The sequence below is a fragment of the Gopherus flavomarginatus genome, chromosome 14 (assembly GCF_025201925.1).
Source record: "Gopherus flavomarginatus isolate rGopFla2 chromosome 14, rGopFla2.mat.asm, whole genome shotgun sequence".
NCBI classification, from domain to species: Eukaryota; Metazoa; Chordata; order Testudines; family Testudinidae; genus Gopherus; species Gopherus flavomarginatus.
Window position 1 is genome coordinate 32,655,498 of NC_066630.1, and position 25,075 is coordinate 32,680,572.

The 25,075-nt window shown below is 40.9% G+C and overlaps 1 protein-coding gene across 1 annotated transcript in view; it reads left to right on the top strand.

The window, feature by feature from the left end:
• The window catches only part of SLC6A2 (solute carrier family 6 member 2), a 112,481-nt gene that overhangs the window by 21,755 nt on the left and 65,651 nt on the right, over window positions 1-25,075 (top strand). Inside the window, exons 3-4 of the mRNA XM_050922700.1 lie at window positions 7,847-7,978; window positions 12,544-12,781. Of these exons, the coding sequence (XP_050778657.1) occupies window positions 7,847-7,978; window positions 12,544-12,781 (370 nt within the window). The remainder of the gene's footprint in view (window positions 1-7,846; window positions 7,979-12,543; window positions 12,782-25,075) is intronic.

A 25,075-nucleotide genomic window follows, 5' to 3' on the forward strand; every position in this document is an offset into this window, starting at 1 on the left:
AGCAGTCTCACTCTGAGCTGAGGTTTTTAGTGCTGTGAACTTCCATCAGCCTCCCTATCTCTTGAGTGCTAACTGAACATGAGTGATGGAAGAGAGATTTCCCTAAGGGATAGAGCTAGATGTTCTGCAGGCAGCCTTTGCTACACTTGACCTTTTGGATATTTGTGACCTGGCTAAACTGGCCAAATCACCTGCAAAGAGTCACGGTGCCAATGGAAAAATGTGGGCATGAAAGGTGGCAGCTAGACTTTCAAGTCATTTCATTCTTGAATGTAATTGTTAGAATTGATATCAACCCACAATCTGTGTCTATAATTAAGGGGGTTATGTTATTGTGACAGTAATGCAGCTTTAAGATGGTATAATGTAGAAGATAACATGATCTCTGCAGCCCTGGCAAAACAATATTTTGGCCTTTTTACAATCAAGTATAGAACAGAGGATGGAAAAGGCTTTAAACAAACGCCTGGCTAGGCCCCTAAACATGCAGCAGGGGAAGACAGTAGAAAAGGAATCAGTCTATACAGAAGTGCTGCAACTCAGGTTTTATTCTAGTATGTGTCATACTGAAACAGAGCAATGCTCCGTTTAGGCAAGTGCCATGGAGCTGGCAGTGGCCTACATCTGATTTTTCAGAGGAAGGTGGGTAGAGCACTAGCAGGATGTGACAGATGTGTAATCGTATGACAAAATACACTACTGGAAGGTACAAATATACTGTATGGTGATAAGTACAGTATAAGAATCTACACAGACTAGAATACTGGACAAGCTACACCAGTGGTCTGTTCAAGTATGGGACTTGCTGTACTTTGTGAGGAAGGAGGCTGTACCAGGCACTATTTTTTTGTGTTGGCACTAGGGTGACCAGATGTCCTGATTTTACAGGGACAGTCCCAATTTTTGGGTCTTTTTCTTATATAGTCTCCTATTACCCCTCACCCTCTGTTTCGATTTTTCACATTTGCTATCTGGTCACTCTAGTTGGTATGCTATGGAAACCAGAATTTGTACAAAGCTATAAGTCTACAGCTATGCTCAGTCATTTAAAGAGAGAATTGTTTTCTGAGTTACTTTTGCTTTCTAGCATTATGAAGTCTAAGGTGTCCTCCAAGATCTTCCATAAATATAAGTTAGATATCAGTAAAGCTGCTCCCCTCTTTCCCCCTAGACTCATCTATAAATTTTCTTTGGAGCTAGTTCCTCATTTTAAGCCTCTTCCATCTTTCCACAAACCATCTCCATGGTAATCTAATTACTACACTGAGCCCTCCTCTACCTGAGAGAATTTCCCATTTCTAGAGAGCTCTCCATTTTCCTCCAGTGGAAAGACAAAGGAGATAACTGGATTTGACCAAGATGTTTCTGCCTATCTTCTCACACTGATGTTATCTGTGCTTTTATAACACCCTCCTTCCCCAACTGAGATCACTGGAGTGCAACATACATGCAGTAATGCTTGACAATCCCTCTGAAGCTTCAGCTACCAGCACTCCTACCATTACCACACTGTCATCTCCACTGGCTCTTGACTCTCTTCCTGGATTGCCTATGTCTTCTCAAACTCATGCTTTCTGCTTTGATTACTCTAAAATGCTTGATGAACCAGATGGGCCTTTGCTGCCCTTTTGGCTGTTCCTGTGATTATCTCTAAATTACACACCATTGTAAAAGGTGATCTTTTCATTAATTTATGTAAATAGGACCTTACTCAATGACTTAGCTATTACTTATGAATGAATCATGCTGCTCTGAGTGGTTGGATATATTTAACTCTCTTTAATATGTTCAAAATAGCTTCTAATGGGTCTCTTTAGCTCATTACTCTTGCAACAGAAAGCAGAGGAGATAACTGAGTTTGTCTGGCAGAGATGTGGTAACCCTTTCTGTTACTACCCAGTGATCAGAGTTTAAAAATACACAGCCATAAGTAACATGGCAGTGAAAGATTAGCAATAGTGTATTTAGACTTTGAAGGAGGTCAGCCAGTGAATTGCACTAAAACACTTATGGAGACTTCAGCCTGTTTATTCCCCCTTTCACTTGGGTGAAAGGAGCCCAACAATATCAGAAGTGTTAACCCAAAACTGAAAATGAGGGCATAAATTGACTCACATCTAAAAACAAGCAGCATTAAAGGGGGGTGTAATAAGAGTGCATCATAAGAGATGCTATAAAATTCTCATTACCATATAATTCCATTCTTTGTAGAGTGAAAGAATAAGCTTATGAGAAAAACCTATTAGCGTTCTTGGAAGGTGTTGCAGTATGAAATATTACAAAGGAGTTGCTGACATTTGCAGGGTATAACACTGTGATCCTTTTTTGTTAGATGTGGCAAACTATTTAGAATATAGTGTTAGTCTTAACTACTGTAATCTGCATCTATCTGTACTTGACGACAACCTCATCATCATTCAAAAAGCTGTTACTAAGTCATCTTTTTGGCTTGTCACTTAGATTAAGTCTCCTCCTTTTTATATTTCTCTCCCTGTAATAGGGTTACTTCCTCTGAACATCCACAACATCCCTGCCTCAATCTCCCTCTCTACTGGGCTCCTCATTGACTTCACAAAGGCTTTCTCATAGCCAATAACACCTTTACTTCCTCTGGCTTATTATCAGACAGTTCCAAAATCAGGTCCTGAGAGTACAAATCAGAAGTTCATGCTCTTTAAGGTTTACATATCATCCTTCCCCACTCTTCCTTAAGGCACTCCCAGGCCTTTCTTGGCTTAGCAGGTCACACCCAGGCCTATCTAGCTACAGTTTTCCCTCTGGTGCCTCCCCCTAGGGCTTATTAACTTCCTACAACTCTCTCTCCCCTAGTACCTCTTTCTTCCCTAGTATCTCATAAGCTCCTGTAGGCCCCTTTCTAACTCTTTACAGAAAATTTTCCCTGCTAGCTATCCAGGCCTGTCCCTTATCTATTCCAGTCACCTGCTTGGGTCACAGTACTCAGTCACATGACCCTCTTCATTTTCTGCACCTGGAGAGGAGCATTGGCTCTTACAGGTGGGGCTGAGACCCACCTCCTTTTCAAGGACTAGCCAGATTGGACCACTCCCCTTCCTCTGTATCATGCACAAGCACCTTCACAATGTAGCTCCACCTGCTCCACACATCAAATGCTGCCTTTACTCTATCAATATTCTCAGTCTTCCCCAACTACTAGCGAGCTGCTCCCTCCAACACCTTTGTGCTTTCTCCCATGTTGCCCTGTGTTCAGGAAAACTGAAAAAATCCAGCTAAGCATAAGTTTATCCACTTTCAGATTCTTCCTCTATGGCTATGCATGCCAGCTGATAGTTATTCAGGCAACGAGACAGAACTAATGTTTGCTGTGCTAGGACATTCTTATATTATGTTTCCCTGGTTTCTCTATCTGTGGTTGTCTTTTCTAACCTAGATATCAAGATCATTAGGATTGCCTTTGAAAAATGTGTTTTGTACAGTTCCTGGCACAATAGGGTCCCAGGAGCTAAGTCAGGCTCTTGGACAACAGCTTAAGAAAGATAACACAATAAAAACAATTGCATCTGACCCTCTTCAATTCACAACTGTCTGAACAGATTACACTTCCACACATTTTCTTAATTGTCTAAGCAAATATATTTCATTCTCTTATTGCTTATGAACTGTTGATACTACTTTTAGTATTCTTTAACAGTTTGAAAAAAGTCAAGCAATTTTGACTGGCCACAGAGATGAGTTTATTTTTCAGTTTTCTGCCTGAAACATCATCATTTTTTAGAATCAAGTTTCTAGCATGAATACTTGAAACACTCTTTGCTGCAAATGCCCTACAATGTATGTTCAAAATTTGCTGCCAGCAAACTTGTTCACTAGAATATTAATGGAAAGCAAATTCAAGAGAGTCATGAATGCACCAGTACAAATTGTTTTTAGGTAAGTTTGCCCAGTGTGTTATATCTGTATTAATAAATTCATTCAAAATAGGTGGCAGCTGTCGTAATCACCTTGCTTTGATCCTCATCAATTTAGAATTTTCCTTCTTTGATCTTTAAAATGTAGATAAATATTTCTTTTAGGACTGATTGTTGAAAGACAGTTGTTGCAATTCTCTTCTCTACCCTCCAAAAAAATGCCATTTCAAAAATATTTTGAATATTGAAGCAGAATGGAAACTGTTGAAAACTCTTAGTAGATTTCACTACTATAAATGTTGTTGTAATAAGATGTTTGTTTTTGTCACTGGGCTCAGGGATGCTAACTGTGATTGTAAACTCTGGGCCATATTTTGACCAGCCTACAGGAAACCATAATTGTGAGGTTTCAGCCTGTAGTTTCCTACAACTGGTTCTGGTGTGAGTGGAAAGAGGTGCAAAGTTTGATCTCATGTAAAGTGAGTAGTGGAGGCATGGTTTTCATTCATCCACAGATATTCTGAGATCTAAAAGGAAATGTCATGGGGATCATGGCATCTGTTGTATTGAGATGAGGCATTTATGTAGTAGTCCAGGTCTTCTGCACTAGTCTGTGTCCCCAGAAACCATGCACTCACAGGGTTTCTGCTGTTAGCCATCCAACTCCCTTCCAATATGGTGATAAAATCTGAGGAAGGGGAATCTCAGCTCTACTCTCCCTTCCCAGCTACAGCTCCTACCCATGGAACACTGCCCTGGGGTGGAGCTTCTCCTGGCCTGTGTTACGGAGCCACAACATTCATACGTACACACCTTCTCTCATCAGTACCTAATAGTGAAGGGTGTAAAGGGCAAAGGCAATGCAGTTAAGATTGGCTTTTAGCTTTGCCATAGTCAGGCTGACATAACATGAATACAATCCTATTCTCCTTTGAAGAGTCCATCAGACAAATATAGGGTCCAATCTAAAACTAGTCAACAGTCCTGTTGAACATATTAGGGATGACATACTCAACCTTCTCCATAAACTCAAACTGTGCCTGAAGCAAGCTTTTTGGAGATCAAACAGAGCTTGGTTAATTTCTTTTTCCTGTTATTTTTCATTATTTGCATACCTGTGTGCTTCTGGGCTTTGGCTAGGAGTGGAAAAGGAAATGTGAAAACAGTGCCAGAAAGGCCAAACTTTTGCTGTTTTCTGAAGCTGGCTGCACCAGCAGTCTCATGAGATTTCCAGATCATTTTTGGAAACAGATACCTTTCAAATAAGGATAAGCATTTGGTTGTTTGTCCAGACTTGGAAAATTTCACCCATCACCATTATAAATACATTTACATGAAAGGAACTCTCTGATGTGAGATAATGCTATATCACATAACAGCCTTTTTTGTTGAAAATGACACCATAACAAATAGTGAACCTCTCCAGAAGAACCTCATTAAACCTGGGTTCACTTGCAGCCTAATGGGCTTGTTTGTTTAAGTATCATTTAAGTACAAAACACTTCAGAGTTCAATCAATGTTAGTCACACTTGGAAAACACACATTTGTAACTATGATTTAATATTTATGTGCATTACACAGCCTTTTTATTAATTGCTTCAAACAAAAACATCCCTGCTCAATATGTAGTGTTCTGTTTTCTACTGTCTCTTGACATTAAAGTTAATCAAATAGCTCTTTGTGAAAACTCCTACAAGAAGTGCCTCTCCACAACATGCTAGATTTGTGAGTCAGTTTTACTCATTGTAATACTGCCCAAGACAGATAAGCATTGTGTTTTTGAGATCATCACTCACAAGATCTCTGAAAGTATAACACCTAATGTAATTATTTAGATTTTGGCCATCATGAGAACAATATATCCTATACTAGACAGTGTTTGAGCACTTATTGCAATTCAGAGTTATTAGAAATCAGTGGGAGTTAAGCACCTAAATATCTTTGAAAATGGATCCCCAAATTCTTATTAAAATGTTACAGCTCACAATAGCATTACTGCTAGAAAAGTACATATGATCAGCACTGAATTATTATATTTTTATTACGGTGACATGTAGGACCTCTGTCACCGAACAGGACTCCTTTGTGCTAGGCACAGAACAAAAACATGGTGAAAGATATAATGTATTTCTCCTCTTATCTAGTCATGATTTGTCTGCAAACTATGTTTAAATTTATTTATTCTGTGAATATTTCTTGGTTTCTTACTGTTTCAATTTTCAAACACTGTACTCTTGATTGCATAGCACATTTCCTTTCCTTGATTGGATGAGCTGCATAATCCTTTGAATTCAATTTCTGCTGTGACTAAAAAAATGTTTGCTTTTCCATTCAAGTTCTTCAATGTTCACTTGAAATTCATTCTCTGAACACTCCTGCTAGTTATTTTATTAGAATATTTGTGGAAAACAAACACCAAAGCCATGCAAGCTTTTTAACTATGATGGAATATTTGCAGAAGTTTTTTGGTTTTTTCAGGTATTCAATCAGCTCTACTTATTTTCATGTTTTGGACAGTTGCGCCAACACTTTAAGCTACATTATAGGGATAGATTAAACACACTTTATTCTAGGTTTTTATTTTTAGAAACTTAACATTTTGCCTTGCAAGGGAAAAGAGTTTTCAAATACACAAACCAGTACAGCAGTGCATGATGCACAGAACCAAGTTTACACCTCCCTTTTATTCCCAACTTTTGTTGTTGTTGTTGTTGTTGTAGTGCATAAAACCTCCGCAAATGTAATTTGGACAGTTTATTTATTCTTTGATTATATGAGTCATTTAAACAGGTATCTCCCACTAACCTTAATTACACGTAGGTGTATAAATTAGCCACATACTGATTAGAGAATACATTTGTCTTCCTAGGGAGAGAAGTCATTCTGGATATGTATTTACTCTGCAACCTAGTTAGTACAAGAATCCATCTGTATTTTATTTTCACAAATTATAAAAGAATTAAAGTTTTCTGGACCTAGTTATGCAATAAAAATGAAAACCATATTTTGATAACCTCACAAGCCCATGGTCTGTGGAACACCGTGACAGAACATATGATTAAACATGACACATGCTATAACTGCTTTATGGCTTCACATGAGGATATCCATTCCTCTGGGAGTCTTTAGTTTTTGTGGTTTAGATATCATGGTGTGATATAGCTAAGAAATGCTCAGCTCAATTCTATATTAAATTATTTACTTTTTTCCTTGGCAAAAAAAAAAATCTTTTAACGTACAAGTGGCTTAAAACCATTTTTATGAGAGTAGCACTGACACAACAGGATTTACCATTTGTTAAGGATCTGTGTGTGTTGAGAATTTGTGGACCAATGTTCAAAATCAAGTCAGGTTAGGCACCCCATGAAGATGAATATGGGGCATGCCCTATGGTTTGTCATGTTGCAATGTCATGGAGTGAAAGTCTGCTTACAAATTAAAGCAAGACAATTGTGGCCTACAGACATCCTGCATAGTGACAAAGCATCAACAAACAGTTAGGAGACTCCGCCTGCCACAGCAGAGGAGCCATTTCTTAAAGGACGATGTTTGGTATACCAACAACCACAATAACACACACACTCTTTATACTAAAAAGAACAAGGAGTACTTGTGGCACCTTAGAGACTAACACATTTATTTGGGCATAAGCTTTCATGGACTAAAACCCACTTTGTTGGATGCATGCAGTGGAAAATACAGTAGGAATATATATACACTCACACAGAGAACATGAAAAAATGGGTGTTGCCATACCAGCTATAATGAGACTAATCAATTAAGGTGGGCTATTATCAGGAGGAGAAAAAAAAAAGTTTGTAGTGATAATCAGGATGGCCCATTTCCAACAGTTGACAAGAAGGTGTGAGTAACAGTAGGGGAAAAATTAGCATGGGGTTATAATAAACCATAATAAAAGCCTAGATTTCAATGGCTGCTTGTCATTCTGTTTTTCCAGGTGCCTTTCTTATCCCCTACATCCTCTTCCTAATCATTGCTGGAATGCCCTTGTTCTACATGGAGTTAGCACTGGGACAGTACAACCGGGAAGGGGCTGCTACAGTGTGGAAAATCTGTCCAGTTTTCAAAGGTACGTTCCAGTCTTCCACTTGGTTTGTGGAAAATGTGAGGGTTTTAAACAAGTCAGATAACAAAAATAGAACGGATCTATTTTCTTCTTTCTTAAATAGCATGAAAGTTGATGGCCTGTTTGACAAGCCTGCAGTCTAAGGTCCTCTTGTGATCACAGAACAAGCCCAACCCAGGAAAAAGCAGGAGAATCTTCCGGGGGGAGGGGCGGGAGAGGAGAGTCTAGTTGAGACTCCTTGTTCATTGCAGTTTTACATCTGTCAAAACTCCATCAAGGGTGCCAATTAAAGCCATTTGTTTCTTGTGATGTAAACCTCTCATGTTAAACTCTTTGGAATCACAGGTTTAAATCCAAGCAAGGTCCTGTGAGCCCAACACACTTCGAACATAGATAAATCAGGTTTTACTATTCAGTTTATTCTCTAGGGTTTTCTTTTTGAGGCCTTGAAAGCCTGGGGGATTAAAACTGACTACGGCCCAGATCCTCAAAGGTATCTAGGTCCCTAACTCCCATTGGAGTTAGGTGCCTAAATAGCTTTGAGGGTCTGGGCCTAAAGGTCTCTTCCCCCTCTCTCACCCCGCAGTTGCATTGCATACTGTATACTAGGTGCTTACATTTTCTCCATCAAACAGGTGGCTGTATTCCAGTGGCATCTTTTGTGGGCGTGTAGATGTTTGTGTGGGTGTTGAGATATATAGTTCAGTGCTTGTGGCATCCTTCAGGATGTAAGATGTGATATGCTTTCAGTGTAAAATATTAATACTTTATAAGGACCCATCAAAAAAGTGCCAGCTTGCAGTGATTTTGAATTGCTCCCATCCTGTACCCAATTAGATCCATCTAGCCTCCTAGATGAAAGATTCTGCAATTCAGAGCTGTGTGAAATGACTGACAACTAACCCAAACCCACAACATATGTGCTCACCAGGCTTCTTGGTTTTCTTTGAGGCATAAAGGCTAGACAACATTTGTAAAACAATTGGTGAAGGGTAATGAGCTTCACACTGGCAATCTCCTCTTGGCTGAACTGGAGCTTAACTATGGCTTATCTTGAGTTAATTTTAGGCTTTTATTGTTGTGTTGAACTCTTGTAGAGTTTTCCTTTTTGTGAAGGTTGGAACTCAAAACCAGGAGACAAGTGCAGTTTTACTGCATTCTGCTTTGAGATCTTGCTTTCAATTGCACCCAAAACTCATAGTGAAGTTTGAGATGAACAGACAAGGACCGACAGACACCTAATTAAGAGTATGCATGAAACCTTTCAAAATATAACTGCTTAGTTTTGCCCATTCCTGTTATCCTGTTACTAAACCCATGAGCGATACTCCTCCCAGGGTCGGCTCTAGGTATTTTGCCACCCCAAGCACAGCAGGCAGGCTGACCTCGGTGGCTTGCCTGCGGGAGGTCCCTGGTCCTGCGGATTCGGGGGCAGCCTGCAGAAGGTCCGCCGAAGCTGCGGGACCAGCAGACTCTCCGCAGGCATGCCGCCGAAGGCATCCTGCCTGCCGCCTTGCAGCGACCAGCAGAGCGCCCCTCATGGCTTGCCGCCCCAAGCACGCGCTTGGCGTGCTGGTGCCTGGAGCCGCCCTGACTCCTCCCACCCCCAGAATTATGACATCTCTAGTCAAAAAAATCTCACTGATGTTAGCTAATTTTTATTTTAATTTATTTTATTTTAATGGCAATGGGAATTTTACTTGTCAGAACTGTAAAATCTGGCTTGGAGGATCTCACAAAGTTTGATCCAAAAACCATTCAAGTCAGCGAGAGTCTTTTCACTGACTTCAGGCATGACAAGAAGATGAGAAAGGAAACTCCAGGTTTATTTCATATTTAGGATTTCATTAACAATCCAGTTGTTTTTTAATTTCAAGTCTGCCTAAGTGTGCATTAGAATCCATTGCTAAATGTTTGTATTACTGAATAGTACAATACAAAGGACATAGAATATTGGATTCTAAAAGAATAAGAAATATTGTTATATTTTAAATCCCAGCAATGTAAAGTTAGTTACACAGTTAGTAAAGTTTCAATTACAGCTCCTGATAAGAGGCATAAATATATTTCAGTACTTTGTTAAATACACCAGAGTTCTTTTGATATATCTCTGGATTAACTCAAATCCATCACTGACATGAAATGTGTATGGTCTACCCTCAAATCAGGGCTGGCTCCAGGCACCAGCACAGCAAGCAGGTGCTTGGGGCGGCCAAGAGGAAGGGGTCTTTGGTGGCAATTCGGCGGCGAATCCCTCAGTCCCTCTTGGAGGGAAGGACCTGCTGCTGAAGTGCCGCCGAAGAAGAAAGCTGTGCGGTGGAGCTGCTGCTGAAATCTTTCTTTCTTTTTTTTTTCCTGCCACTTGGGGTGGCAAAAACCCTGGAGCCAGCCCTGCCTCAAATTTATAATAGTTTCTCCAAATAAAAAAGCACTATAGTGCTAATTTTAGCTCTGAATAATATTGCTATGAAACCTAAGACTCTAACCTTAATGAAGCACTCCCATAAGGCAAGGGATCAAAAATGTATCTTGTAACCTTTACAGCACAGCCTATTTGCATCACAAGATTTTACAGGGTTTATATTAGCAGCCTGGGTGGGACAAAGTTAAAATAAATAAAAGGCTGGATCCAGAAACAATGGAACAGATTAGTGCCTGGATTTATCCTATTGTCATCAGTGGAGTGACCCTGGGGCTAGGTTTGGTCTAGTTCCTTTGAATTTTCTTAAATTGCAACCATTTTCTCTCCAGAACTGTGGAAACAGAATATGTGCCTGGGGTGTTTTTAAAAAAAAAAAAAATCCCCCATTTCAATGCAGTATACTGTCTTTGTGGTAGGTATGTACATTCTAACATACATCATATAGGGAGGTTTCCACTGCTTTCTTTACTATCATTTATCAATATAGTTTCACTGCCAAAATGCAGAAGCCATCCAAGTCCCGTGATTTTTAAGCATTTCAAGTTTGTTTTCACCACTTTTTGCTAGAAGTCAGAGGTAAAAACTGATTCCTATGTAAAACATTAGTTAACTTTCTCCTGACCAACACAGAGCATGCTTGACACAATTTACTCTTAAGAGTGTTGGCTCCTAAGGAGTCGGCAGTTACTCCTTACATGAATTAACAACCTCTTTCTATTACATAATGGAACAATATTCTTGTAGCAGTTTCACAGACCATCTCCCCAAGTCCCTGGTACTCGATTTGCAGCAAGCTGTGTCTTCTTTGGTCTGTCAAGGTGCATAAAAACTTGGTGGCATATGATTATTAGTGAGAATATCATGCCATTAGCAGCATCACATTTCGGGACTGACTAAAAGTAGAACTGAAGGCTTACACTTAGGTACTGAGATACCACAGTGATGCTGCCTGTACAAGACTAGACAGTCTTCACCTATTAGAGATAATCCAAATGGCTTAAATGCAGCATTCATTAAACACTGCTGCCCATAGAAGAAAGAAACCGATGGCACTGGCTGAAGCAGAGCAAGCGTCTTTGCACAATTCTGAGAATGAACCTCCACTCTGACCTGCTGTTAGTACCAGAGTTCCCTCTGAGAATATGTGACAGTGACGAATTGCTTACAAGGGTCTGTTTTCATGGTGAGAACAAATGTTCACTGAAGAAAGTCTTCATTGAAACTCCAAACACACCTCACGATATTCCAAAGAAACCCAGATCTACACGGGCCAATAGGGAATGTGCAGAGTGGAGTTCACCCCAGGCTGGAGGGCCCATGTAAGGCCCTGCGTACTATTTAAGGATTTAGGGTTAAGTTCTGCCCTTAGTTACACTCTGCCGACCCATTGAGGCAATACAGTAGCATGGGGTGAAAGTCAGGGTAAAATTTAGCCCTAACATTGAAATTCTCCATGGTTGAAGAGTCAGCCAAATGTCTGGGATGCCCTTAAATCCCTCATTGGGGGTTCCACGATCTCCACACACCTTGCATAATCTGGAATGAGTTTTCTTGTTAGATTCATGTAAACCAGTACGGAGAATGGCAATGGAAATCAGTCTGTAGTCACAATACTGTTTGCAGGTTGAGATGGGCAGCAGCCGCTACTGACACCCACAGATGGGAACAGCAGCTGTAGGACTACTTCATTGCAGCCCCACGCTCTCGCCTTAACTTTATGGGGAGGGAGGTGGATTACACTGAACCTGAACTTTACTCAGGTGAAATGAATGGCCCTATTAACACAGGGCTTACGGCCCTCTGCTCTGGGTGAGTTTTCCCCTATGAATATAGAACTGGATCAGAGCAGAGCGTTGTCCTTTAATAGCAACATGTCTAGTATCCAGCAAACACAACAAGCTTTATTAAACACCAGTCAGTTTCATGGAATTATTATTTTAAACGGTCAGTTTTTGTGTCCAGCCACTATATTTATAACCCTTTGCTTAGTTCTTTCAAAATACTAGACAAAAACAAGCTTGTGTTTAGGAACTGTCCTTATCTAAACAAACAAACAAAAAGCATGGTTTAGCTTTCAGACAATATGGTTGGAGTATATTGTTGTATGTGAAATGCAATGTATAATCTAGTTTTCCTTTGTCTTTAGGTGTAGGCTATGCTGTGATACTCATAGCTCTTTACGTGGGTTTCTACTACAACGTTATCATAGCTTGGTCTCTGTATTATCTGTTTTCATCATTCACATTTGAGCTTCCCTGGACAAACTGCGGCAACAGCTGGAATAGCCTAAACTGTACAGATCCCAAACTCTTCAACGCCTCGGTGCTTGGCAATGGCACCAAGTACTCCAAGTACAAACTCACTCCTGCTGCCGAATTTTATGAGTAAGTGTTGAGTCGCCTTTGCTGTTGCTTCAAATTTCCAGTTTAGTTGAGGTGTTTGCTCATATGTCTCTAAAAGTCTCTCTCTTTAGGCAAGTCACATGTTCCTTCTGTGCCTCAGTTTCCCCAGTTCAGCTAAGTGATGCCACTAAGTGATGTGGAGTCAGAGACAAAGCACAAAATCTCTGCCCCGCCCCCTGCCCATGTGCAGCTTTTTTTTATTCTATACCAAGGTGACACTTGTGTTAAGCAAAGGAACAATACATACAGAATAAAGCTGTCTGAATAGTTTGAAACTAATCATTTACCCAACAAATTTTGCTTCTCTGCTTACCAAATATCTCTGAGCAGATCTTTTTCCTTTGCTGTTTCAGCAGCTCAGTGAAATGGGATGAAGTGCAGCGCAGGGAGGAGATGGTAGCAGTTGCAAAACACAGGGCTTGATTCTGTTCCCATTTAAGTGATGCTGGGTTCTGCTATTGATGGTAACAGGATCAGAATCAGTCACATAGGCAATCGTTAGGCTTTCAGACACTTCAAACTAAAAGTCCTCTTCGGGTGTGTAGTGGTAACAGGACCCCTTGCAAATGGAAATACGAATAACTGATGAAAATACAAAACAAGAATATCTGAGATAGTAGAGCATCAGTCTCACTATGAAAGCTTGGGTTCTGGACCCCTCTCCTCTTCCAGGGAAAGATGTGATTGGATTAGTGAAAGGGGAGCACTGGCTGGACACCAGACTAATCTCATCAACTGCTAAATTGGTTCAGACTATTCATGGGTATTTCTGTTGTGTAATTGTAACCATGGCAATGTATATTTATCTAGTGAGCACTGACCATGTTCTCAACACTGGGAACAGTCATCATTCATCCCACAAGCAGCCTAACCTGTTCAGTGTGGCATACCTGGCTGGACTACAGTTGGGATCTTGTGGGTATGTGGTTACTGCACTGACACATTAGTGACTCGTTTTTCCTCTTTAATGTTAGTAAATTTGAAAAGTTCAGAGTAGCATAGAGTACAACCAATGGGAGAAGATACAGATTGGCTACATTCTATACTTCGCAAGAGTCTACTGAGTAGCTGTGATGGTGTAAAGCAACAGAGAGTCCTATGGCACCTTTAAGACTAACAGATGTATTGGAGGTGATGGTATAAGAACTTGATACAATGCTGAGTAATGTCAGCCAGGAAATTGGCCTCTTCTCTACAGAAAAAAAACTTTTCTCTTAGTATTGTGGTTAATTACAGCAAAAAAATGCAGTAAATATTATACACTGTAGAATATGCTATTGAGGTGAAAGAAGAAGAGATCTGAACAACCTGGGAACACTTCCAAGTGGTAATTACACAACTTCTAATGTTAATGTCATTTTAGAAAATTTCCTTTTTAAAACTTGCGTGTATTCTTGGAGTCAGATTTGTAAAGGTATTTAGGTGCCTAACTGATTTCCGTGGGAGCTAGGTATCTAATTTGCTTTAAAAATCTGGCCCTCAGACTTGTTACAACAATCATCATAGTCATCTTACTTGCTCAGTCTACTTCTATATTGCTCACTAATTGACTAGTAACCCTTGGGTTCTATCCATTTTGCCATCACATCTTATTTAGAATTAGGAATTGTTGTGGTTCTCTCTGAATCAAACACTCACCATTTTTCTAGGTGGTGTGATATCCGACAGCTTTCAGCCTGAGTGAACTTTTACTGCTCTATAAAACACAACTCAACTTGTGACTCTGCTAAAACACAAGACTAAAAGTCAAGAGATCTGTGTTCTCAGCTCTGCCAAGTAATGTATATCTCTGGTGGGATTTTAAAAAATGCCTAAGTGAATTAGGAACATACATGGCATTTAGCTTTTCCTGGGATTCATAGTCCTAAAACTTGGGTGTTTTTGAAATCTGAATACCTGTAGTTACTAAGAAGTAAATTATAAAGCTGTGAGGGGTTGCAAGTGCTTTTAGTGGTTTAAGGTTTGTTGTGTTGGCCACTGTGTGGTACAGATAATGGTAAGAACAGTTATTTAGGGCAATAGTTTTGCTGTGGGAGGTTTCAATCTCCCTTTTGTGTTTTGGTTTGTCATATGGAGAAACATTGAACTCTCACTGGGGAAAATAGAAAAGAAGCAAAGATCCATTCTGTGATCGGAGCATAAGCAAACAAAGCTACAACTCCTATACAGCCTCCATATTTTTAAAGCAGGCTCTAACGAGGCTGCTGTGGTGGCACATAAAGGGGACAAACATGGGTGTAAGCTCTACACTCTTTTGTGCCACTGCTGCCAGGGGCGGCTCTAGACATTTCGTCGCCCCCAGCACAGCGGCATGCCGTGGGGGGCGCTCTGCCGGTCGCTGGTCCCACGGCTCCGGTGGACCTCCCACAGGTGTGCCTGCGGAGGGTCCGCTGGTCCCGCGGCACCAGTGGACCCTCCGCAGGCACACCTGCGGGAGGTCCACCGGAGCCACGGACCAGCGGACCGTCCACAGGCACGCCTGCAGGAGGTCCACCAGAGCCGTGGATCAGCGGACCCTCTGCAGGCATGCCGCCCTCGCGGCAACTGGCAGAGTGCCCCCTGCTGCATGCCGCCCCAAGCACGCGCTTGGCGTGCTGGGGCCTGGAGCTGCCCCTGACTGCTGCTTAGAATCATAGAAGCATAGAACTGGAAGGGACCTCAGTAGATCATCCAGCCCAGTTCCCTACACTCATGCTAGAACTAAGTAGTAACTAAACCATGCCTGACAGGTGTTTGTCTAACTTGATCTTAAAAACCTCCGGTGATGGAGATTCCACAAACTCCCTAAGCAATTTATTCCAGTGCTTATCTATCTTGACAATTACGAATTTTTTACTAATGTCCAACCTAAACCTCCCTTGCTGCAATTTAAGCCTGTTGCTTCTTGTTCTATCCTCAGAGGTTAAGAACAATTTTTCTCTCTCCTTCTTGTAACAACCTTTTATGTACTTGAAAACTATTATCATGTCCCCTCTATCTTCGCTTCTCCAGACTAAACAAACCCAATTCTTTCAATCTTTCCTCATAAGTCCTATTTTCCAGATGTTTAATAATGTTTGTTCTTCTCTGCACTTTCTCCAATTTGTCCACATCCTTCCTGAAATGTGGCACCTAGAACTGGACGCAGTATTCCAGTTGCAGCCTTATCAGCGCAGAGTAGAGCAGAAGAATTACTTATGTCTTGCTTACAACACTCCTGCTAATACATCCCAGAAAGATATTTGCTTTTTTTGCAACAGTGTTACACTGTTCTCATATTTAGCTTGTGATCCACCATGACCCCAGATCCCTTTCTGCAGTAGTCCTTCCTAGGCAGTCATTTCCCATTTTTTGTGTGTGCAGTAGATTGTTCCTTCATAAGTAGAATATTTTGCATTTGTCCTTATTGAATTTAATTCTATTTACTTCAGGCCATTTCTCCAGTTTGTCCAGATCATTTTGAATTTTAATCCTACACTCCAAAGCACTTGCAACCCCTATCAGCTTTATAAGTGTACTCTCTCTATGCCATTATCTAAATCAGTGGCTCTCAAACTTTTTTCTGTTGACCCCCTTTTACACAGCAAGTCTCTGAGTACGACACCCCCCCATACATTAAAATCACTTTTAAAAATATTTAACACCATTATAAATGCTGGAGACAAAGGAGGGTTTGGGGTAGAGGTTGACCACTCAGGCCCCCCCATGTAATAATTTCACAACCCCCTGAGGGGTCCTGACCCCCCATTTGAGAACCCCTGATCTAAATCATTGATGAAGATATTGAACAGAACTGGACCCAGAACTGATCCCTGCAGGACCCCACTCAATATGCCCTTCCAGCTTGACTGTGAACCACTGATAACTACTCTCTGGGAACGGTTTTCCAAGCAGTTATGCACCCATTTAGGGTTATATTTCCCTAGTTTGTTGATGAGGAGGCCATGCAAAATGTATCAAAAGCCTTACTAAAGTCAAGATATACCACATCTGCCATTTCCCCCATCCACAAGGCTTGTTACCTTGACAAAGAAAGCTGTTAGGTTGGTTTGACATGATTTGTTCTTGACAAATCCATGTTGACTTATTTTCTAGGTGTTTGTTTGCAAACGGATTGCTTGATTATTAGGTCCATTATCTTTCTGGGTACTGAAGTTACGCTAACTGGTGTGTAACTCCCTGGGGTTGTCCTTATCCCCCTTTTTATAGATTGGCACTATATTTTCCCTCTTCATGTGCTCTGGAATCTCTCTTGTCTTCCAGGAATGTTCAAAGATAATTGCTAATGGCTCAAATATCTCCCCAGTCAGCTTGTTGAGTATTCTAGGATGCATTTTATCAAGCCCTGGTGACTTGAAGACATCTAACTTGTCTAAGTAATTTTTTATTTGTTCTTTTCCTATTTTAGCCTCAGATCCCACCTCATTTTCACTGGCATTCACTGTGTCAGACACCAATTGCTACTAAATTTTTTATATAAACAAACAAAAAAGGTCAATTAGCATTTCCACCATTTCAACATTTTCTGTTATTGTCTTTCTCCCCTTGTGAGTAATGGTCCGACTGTGGTCTTGGTCTTCCTCTTGCTTCTAATATATTTGTAGAATGTTTTCTTCTTACCCTTTGTCTCTAATTAGTTTAATCTTTCCTTGGCCTTCTAATTTTGCCTGCACATGCTTGTGTTGCATGTATGCTTAGCAACAAAGCTGGCTTAAATAACTAGCTGGAGACCTAAAGTAAGGGAACCCCTGCAGTCATACGACTGACAGAGCTGTCTGTATACCTTCTGCTCTTGGCTCCTCCCAGCAATGGGGCATTCCAGGGGCTGAGGTCAAAAAGCTGTACTCCAGCACCCCTGAGATGGTAGAATGGCTCCGGGGGAAGAGGGGAGGTCCTATTTTAACTGGGGTAAGTTCCAGAGCCGTGAAGCACCACTGACTTAACTGGAACTGATATGCATCTCCTGAGAATCTAGTTTAGTCGGGGGAAGCTCACACAGTTAATTGGTTTGCACAGAAACACAAGATGTCATTTCCCGGCAATACAAGTTAGTAGATAATTTTGGTTGAACTCTCCATTTATGTCTGCTTAATACCATGTTTCATTAGACAAATTCTGGTTCCAATCCTCCAGTCTCCAAACAGGCAAAATTCCCATTGACGTCAATGGGAACTTTGCCTGAACATGGACTACAGGAATGGGCCTTCTGTAGTACCTCATTAGAGATGGTCAAAATAAATCATAAACTTATTTGTACATTTAAAATCAGGCAAGATAAGTGTTATCTAATCTGCTTCTTTTATTCTTCCTATCACATGCCAATAGTGGAGTGATAGGGTTCACAGCTTATGCTCTGCTGCTGGGAATAATAAGTCGTAAGAGAAATCCAGCTAGGAATAAAATGTCAGCCCCACATTACTTTAGAGACATGTTTCACTTTAATTATTTTCTTATCCTGTGGTTTGGAATTCACCCTGGAGAATGCAAACTGCCTTTCACCCACTTTAACTTTGTTAAAATAAGTCATAAAAAAGTTACCACTTAAAGTGCCTCAGTGAAAAAAACTTGTTCCCAAACCTATCTTACTTATTCAAACATTTTATCTGAATATAGACATACTGTATCTTTGTTCTGTCCCTTTTTGCTCCTTGGAAGGTTTTGTTACCAAACTGTCAGCAATGCGTTGAGCTACAGCTATTTTCTCAGGCCTTTAATCCTTCTCTCCTGTGTAATAAAAAAAACGTGTTTTACAAGCAAATTTTCATGCCCCATTCAGGGGAGCAAATTCACTGAATGTATACAAGGCTACCCAGATATGAGTAATTAATTGTAAAATGGCTAGGTAAGCAACCACATGGAAGTTCAAACAAGCATGAATCAACACAGTCCATGTCTATTATACTTATGAACGTAGATGTATGATACATGAAGTAACAGTTTTCTGCAGCACATTAATTCCGCATCTGAGAATGTAATCACAGAAATCAAAATGGAAGTGACTTAACTTTAGTTGGCCAACTGCATGGATAGTGGGTTGGACTGTAATTCCTAATAGGAAATGCTGTAACAGATCAGATTAGTGGGCCACGTAGTCAAGTATCCTGCCTCTTGCCAGAGGTCAGTACTAGATGCTTCAGAGGAAGGTGCAGCAAACCCTAGTGTAGACAGTTATGGCATAAACTCTCTATAGGAGAGAATTTTTTCCTAATCACCATAAATCAGTAGTTTATGTAATCCCTTAAGTATGAGGGTTTATCCCTTAATTTTTGTTTCCTCTTAAGTAACTGCAGATGTGTGTATATGTGTGTGTCATGTGTATACATATGACACACACACAAAATGTCTAACCCTTTTTTTTTTAATCCTGCTGAATTCTTACCCTCAATTTCTTGCCAGTGAGTTCTTCTACTTCAGCATACATTGTTTAAAATTGTGTTGGCTTGCTCCATTGAATGTTGACTAACACAATCCTGTTAGCCTTCCATTCAATATAATAGAACAGAATTAGGTATCTCATTTAAAATTGTTTCAAGAGCAAGTGTCAGCAATTCTGGTCATAAATAAAATGACATCAGAGGCCAAAATCCAGTGCTTAATTTGTGCCACGGCTGATTCCCAGCACCTCTGGGCTTGGCGTATCAGTTATGAAATAAAAAAATTGCTTGAGTCCAGGCACCTCTTTAAGCAGTGCGAACAATGAATGGAAAGAGACAGCCTGATATTCTGTTGATTATGTTCCATAAGGAGAAAAATCCTAGATCATGCTAGGCTGAAAAAGGGCAGGAGTTGTCAGCAACTTTCAGTTATATTCCAGTTTAGCAGGTAATAAGATCTAGTTCATAAATGTGTACATCATTGTTCATGTTTGAACCTCTTATTTTTCCCTGCTCTCCTGCTGCAGCCAGATACAAAATACAAATCTGAGGGTTTGGTTAGGAAATAGAAAAGTCCATAATTTTTCTGGATCCCTAATTTAATCACCTAGGGCTGGGTAACACTGGGGAGTTTCTCCTCAGAGGGACACATGCAAACACTGAGCTTGGTTCTAACTTTGTGTGTCTGCCCATGGACCTGTTCCAAATCCATTGAAGGTAATAAAAAGACTCCAATTGACTTCAGTGGGCTTTGGATCAGGCCCCATACTGAATAATGTATCCAGTGAATCTTGCCATCTTCTGCCATCAGAAGAGCCATAATCAAGTTACCTCAGGTTTATTAGCTGTTCAGAAGCATTCAAGAAATATTTTAGCAAATTGTTTAGAAGCCCATGAACTGACGGTGAGCAGTTCTCTGTGAGTATTGTATATTTGCTATTTTAACATGTTAGACATTTTGAGACAGTCAAATAAGTCAAAGTCACATGATATAGATTCTTTTCTCTGGTTGGATGAGTGTGCAAGCCTTTCTGGTACAAATAGTTGCATGCAGATTTAAAATCGCTTTCCCACAAATACTCTCATGCACACCTGTGATATTTGTTTTCCACAAGAATTCACATCAGTAAAATTTGTTTGATGCCAACTCATAGAAGGGGGAACACAAATGAAATGTGAGTACAAAGCAAACGAAGTCATTTACATGTGCTTGCATGTTCTTAGGAAACTGTCATACTGGCTAGCTCTGTTTGAAGGGTTCATAAGCCTTAGCAAACATGATCTGAATGTAGATTTTATGGCAAAACCTGAAACTAGGGGACTTAGTAACGTCTATGCTAGTTTAAGTTTCTAGTGGGGCTCCAAGCAATGCTATATTGCAAAAAGTCAATAGATTACACCTGTCCTGCATGCAATACACTCATTTTCCATTAACATCTGGGAGCAATTCAAAGTGTTACTTTTCATGAATAAAGCCCTGTGTGGTTTGGTAAGAGTATCTAGCTCTCTGAGCAACTGCCCTGTAGAGGATTACAACAGCTGAAGTCAGCTCTAGAGCTCCTGTTGAGTTTCCCTAGATTTGAAATCTTGACAACCTGAGCCAGAGCCTCTGTATGTGGACTTTCCCCAGCTTAGTATTAGAGCAAACTTTAGCCATAATATGAGAATGTGTGTTCATGTCCTTATCATGCAGCAGTCAAGAGCATTGGGCCCTGCTCCTGCAATGAGCTTCATACTGGCAAACCCCTGTACTTGCATTCAGCCTCGCTGAAATCAGAGTGTCTCCATGCAAGCGTCGATTTACTTGTAGCAAGCTCATTGCAGGATTGGGACTTTGGTTAACTGACCTGCATGGGAAGAGTTTACAAAACTCTTAGTCAAGGAATACTCCATTGGCAACCACAAACAATACATACTTGGGAGCACATGAATTTTCCTGATGTGCCCTTGCTGTTTTGCGTCTTACTTCTAAAGAACTTGGACATGGCTAACTTGCCTCACTTTGTGCATCTGCTAGTCATTAGAGCAGCCAATGGGTTAAACCAGAGTCTTCTATTTTTATTGGCAAACCACAAGAGAGTTGGTGCAAAAATCAGATTTAACAAGCAGCTGCTTCAAAGTGCAGCATATTTTAATGTGCCTAAGCATTGTACACATAACAAGGGAGGCCAGTATTAATAATTTAAATGGCAACATTAAGTAGAGGAAAGACTTCCGTGGTTTGGGATTAATATTCTCTCTCTGTGAAAAGTTAAATCCCAAAGCAGCCATTTATCAGCTCAGGATTAACATTCGTCAGAACCTAATACCATTTCATTTAGATCAGCCAGCAGTTCATAATATACCAGCCAGGGCCATTGATAAATTACCTGTCTCTGCGTAGGTACTTCCTAGTATACATTGTACATTACACATTTAAGGAAACCAGCACCAATAATTATTTAAAATTATGACCACAATCTGATGGACACACCCAGATGACTCTTCCAATTGCAGGAATGAGCACAATGAACACATTGCAAATTGCATTATAAATGTCATTAGGAGGGAGCAGTAATTTTAGTTTTTGTAGTTTACATACGGCAGTCATTCTCAACCTGCAGCCATGGGCCGCTTGTGGCCCAATCAGCACACATATGTAGCCCATGTGACATCCTGAGGGCCATACAAGTAGTGTGTATATATATAGTGTGGCTGCGGCCCACATAACATACAGAGGGCTGCATATGCGGCCCACAATGGTAAATAGATTGATAACCACTGGCATACACTATATACCGTAAGTCCCTCTAACATCTTCTAACCAGGATGATTGTCTGAACTTAAAAATTAAAGTGATAAAGAAATTAATCTAGATCAGAGTAGGGACTAGGACTCTTGGTTTATTCCCATCTGTCTCTCTGTTAGGTGTTTCTATTGGCCTTATTGCTCTGTGACCTGGGAAAGTAAATTAAGCCCAAATTTTCAAAAGCAGCTTCTAATTTTAAGTGCCACAAATTTGGGGAGGCTAACTTGATAAGTCTTTAACGTCTGAATTTTGGAGGAACTGGGCCACTTGCAACTCCAAGAGACATATTTATAGGTGCCTATACCATAACCCACATACCCTAAAACTACTTGTCCTCATCAGATTTAGATGTCAAAAGTTTTCCAAACATCACTGCATCAGTTAATATCCAGAAGTTTATATTTTCTAACATAAGGGCTAGAAACATACTTCTGTTTTTAATATAAGCTTGTCAAAACAAATGACTTTTTTGCCAAAATATCAATTCATCAACAAATCACTCTGAGGACAGATATACTTTGCCATTGAAACCTGCCTTTCTGTATATTGTGTACGAGCATGTTTGTGTAAAATTCCTGCCACTGGTCCAACACAAATGCAAACCAATACCTCTTTCAACTACAAAATTGAGGATGACTGTAGCTGGTTTCACTCAGAGACTGGCAGGCCATGGCTCGACAGTCCTTCCACCCCCGAAGTCCGGAGATGAATTTGCCTGGAGATCAGCTGGTCCAGCAGTCGAGCTGTAGCCTGTCATTCCCCAGTGCTCCAGGGTTCTCCCAGTTGGATGGAAGAGGGGGGGTGAAGTTAGAGGGACCTGGGCCAGGACCCAAAGGGGAGAGATGTGGAATGTCTCCGTCACCTCTTCCTGGTGCACCTTACTGGCATCACTTGGGCTGTTTCCTACTTCCCCTCACTCTCGCTGCAGTTTGGTGTGTGTCTGCTGCCCCCGCCCCCTCTAGCAGGGAGTTCCCAATCAGTGTCAGCAGCTCAGCTGGTCCAACATTCCCCAGCTCTCTTCCTCATGTTCACTTATTCTCTCTCAGCAGGCATCAGGGGAGGGAAAAGTCTCAGGCCTTTACTCGCCCAACTGGGGTCTTACCCACAGTCCAGACCCTTCTCCTGTGGATTGTTCTTTCCCCAGGGCTGCAAACTGGCTTCCTCCCTTCAGCCATCCTCCACTCTCTCCCCCTGCTTGACTGTTAGAGTCCCCCTCTGAGCAGCTCATCCATTTGGAACATGTTCCACAGCTGCTGAAGGGCTGGGCCTTTTTGACCAAGTAGTGCTCCTTCACTCCCTTAGTCTGTCGTCTATAAACTGTATCACAGTGGCAAAACAAGCCTTTTAATTGAACTTGGAATTATCATTGGACATGGATTGGAAGCATAGCCTCCATTTTAATATACTCAAGTTAATCTGCTTGTACCCTAATCTCTTATACTTGCAAAGTACAGCACTGTGAATCTCTCATTAAGAGTTAGTCACACAAATAAGCTACTGAGGAATCTCTCCATAGGATTTGGTTATACAAAGGGCAATACCACTCTATCTTTTTTGTTTTTCTCAGACTATGGCTTAAAAATATTTGTATGAACAATCTAGTTATTTTCACATATGGATATGAAGTTTTCTTTCTATTGAGTTTGGTTTCCTTGTTATGCTTTAATACTTCAACAGTTCCATAAAGGACATGGTCTCAAAATAGCTCACAAAGGGGATATGATGGACCCAAGTCAGAGGTGACCTAATAAAAATGCCTACCTAATATAATATAACACTTTTTATCCATAGATCGCAAAGCACTTCACAAGGGGGTTAATATCACTATCCCTTTACAGATGTGGAAAGTGACACATAGGGAGCAGCAACTTGCTCCAGGTTACCCTGTAGCACAGTTAGGAATGGAACACACATCTCTTGAGTCCCAGTCCAGTGTTCTATCACTAAGGCTACCCTGCCTCTTCAGTTTAATGAAAGCTGTGAGTGTAAATGCAGGACTGGATCTTGGCTTCTTGGGATCCAGGATCTGCGATCAGAGAGAACCTAGTTGTATTATGGAGGCAGAACAGAAGGGAAGGGTGTAATATATAGCTCACTGCTGCTGGCCAGTTGTGTTCTGGTTTCAGTTGAGATGAGTGGCCTCACTTGGATGGAAATTCAAGGATTCAGGTGAGGGAGGGGAAACAAGAGTCCATCCAGGAGGAAGTAGGGGAGTGAACTCTGTCCAGAAAGAGCAAGCTGAAGGGAGCAGGGCAGGTAGGAGGAGTCTGCCCATGGGGAGAACTGCTTTCCAGACACAAAGAGCCAAACATGCTGTTTCTAAAATAACAATAAAAGGGCAAACATAAAATCTCCCTGAGAGAGACAGCGAAGTCCCTGATAGTAATATCCTCCAGCCTGAAACCCCACAGAGCCCTGCCTTTCCCACCTCAGCAGATAGGCAGGAAGACTCTGCAGGCCTGATTATATAGTAGTTTATAGCCCTGAGAATGCAAAGGGCCTCAAAGGTGGTGCAAATGTAATTTCTGGCCACTTTAAAGCCCCTTTACATCGCCAGAGTGATGTAAAGTAGCTTCAGTGTAAATTACAAGAATTCAGCCCTTTGCATCTGCACCCTTGACAAGAAACTGGACTAGATGCACCACTATGGCAATTCTTGTTTTCTTATCTGCAGGTTCCTCAGTCATGTTTTCATGCTGTTCCAGCTGAATACCACTGGCCCTGAGTTCTGCAGTCAGGCTGCAATATTACAAAGCCAAAAAGTCATACTGATTTATCAGCTCTTCTTGTGTCTTGCTCAGCCTAATGTAATGAGTCCCTTATCTACTCTCTAATTGCTCTTCTCTTCCTCTGCCCCCCGGTAATAATATGGTAATGTTTTTCCTCTCTTTTGTTTTTCATCTTCCATCACTTTTTCTTAGTATTTTGTCTACCGATTTTCATACTATCACTGGTTATTTTACTACATCTTCTGACTTTTGCCTTCCTTTGTCATCTTTCTCTTTGGCTGTCACTAATCTGACAGTTTCCTTGTTTTGCTAATGGAGTTAGAGAAATATATTATAAAACAGGAGTAATATGGCTCTCAGCAAGTTTCACACTCCGTCCTCCATTGGGTAGTTTTAGATGTAGACC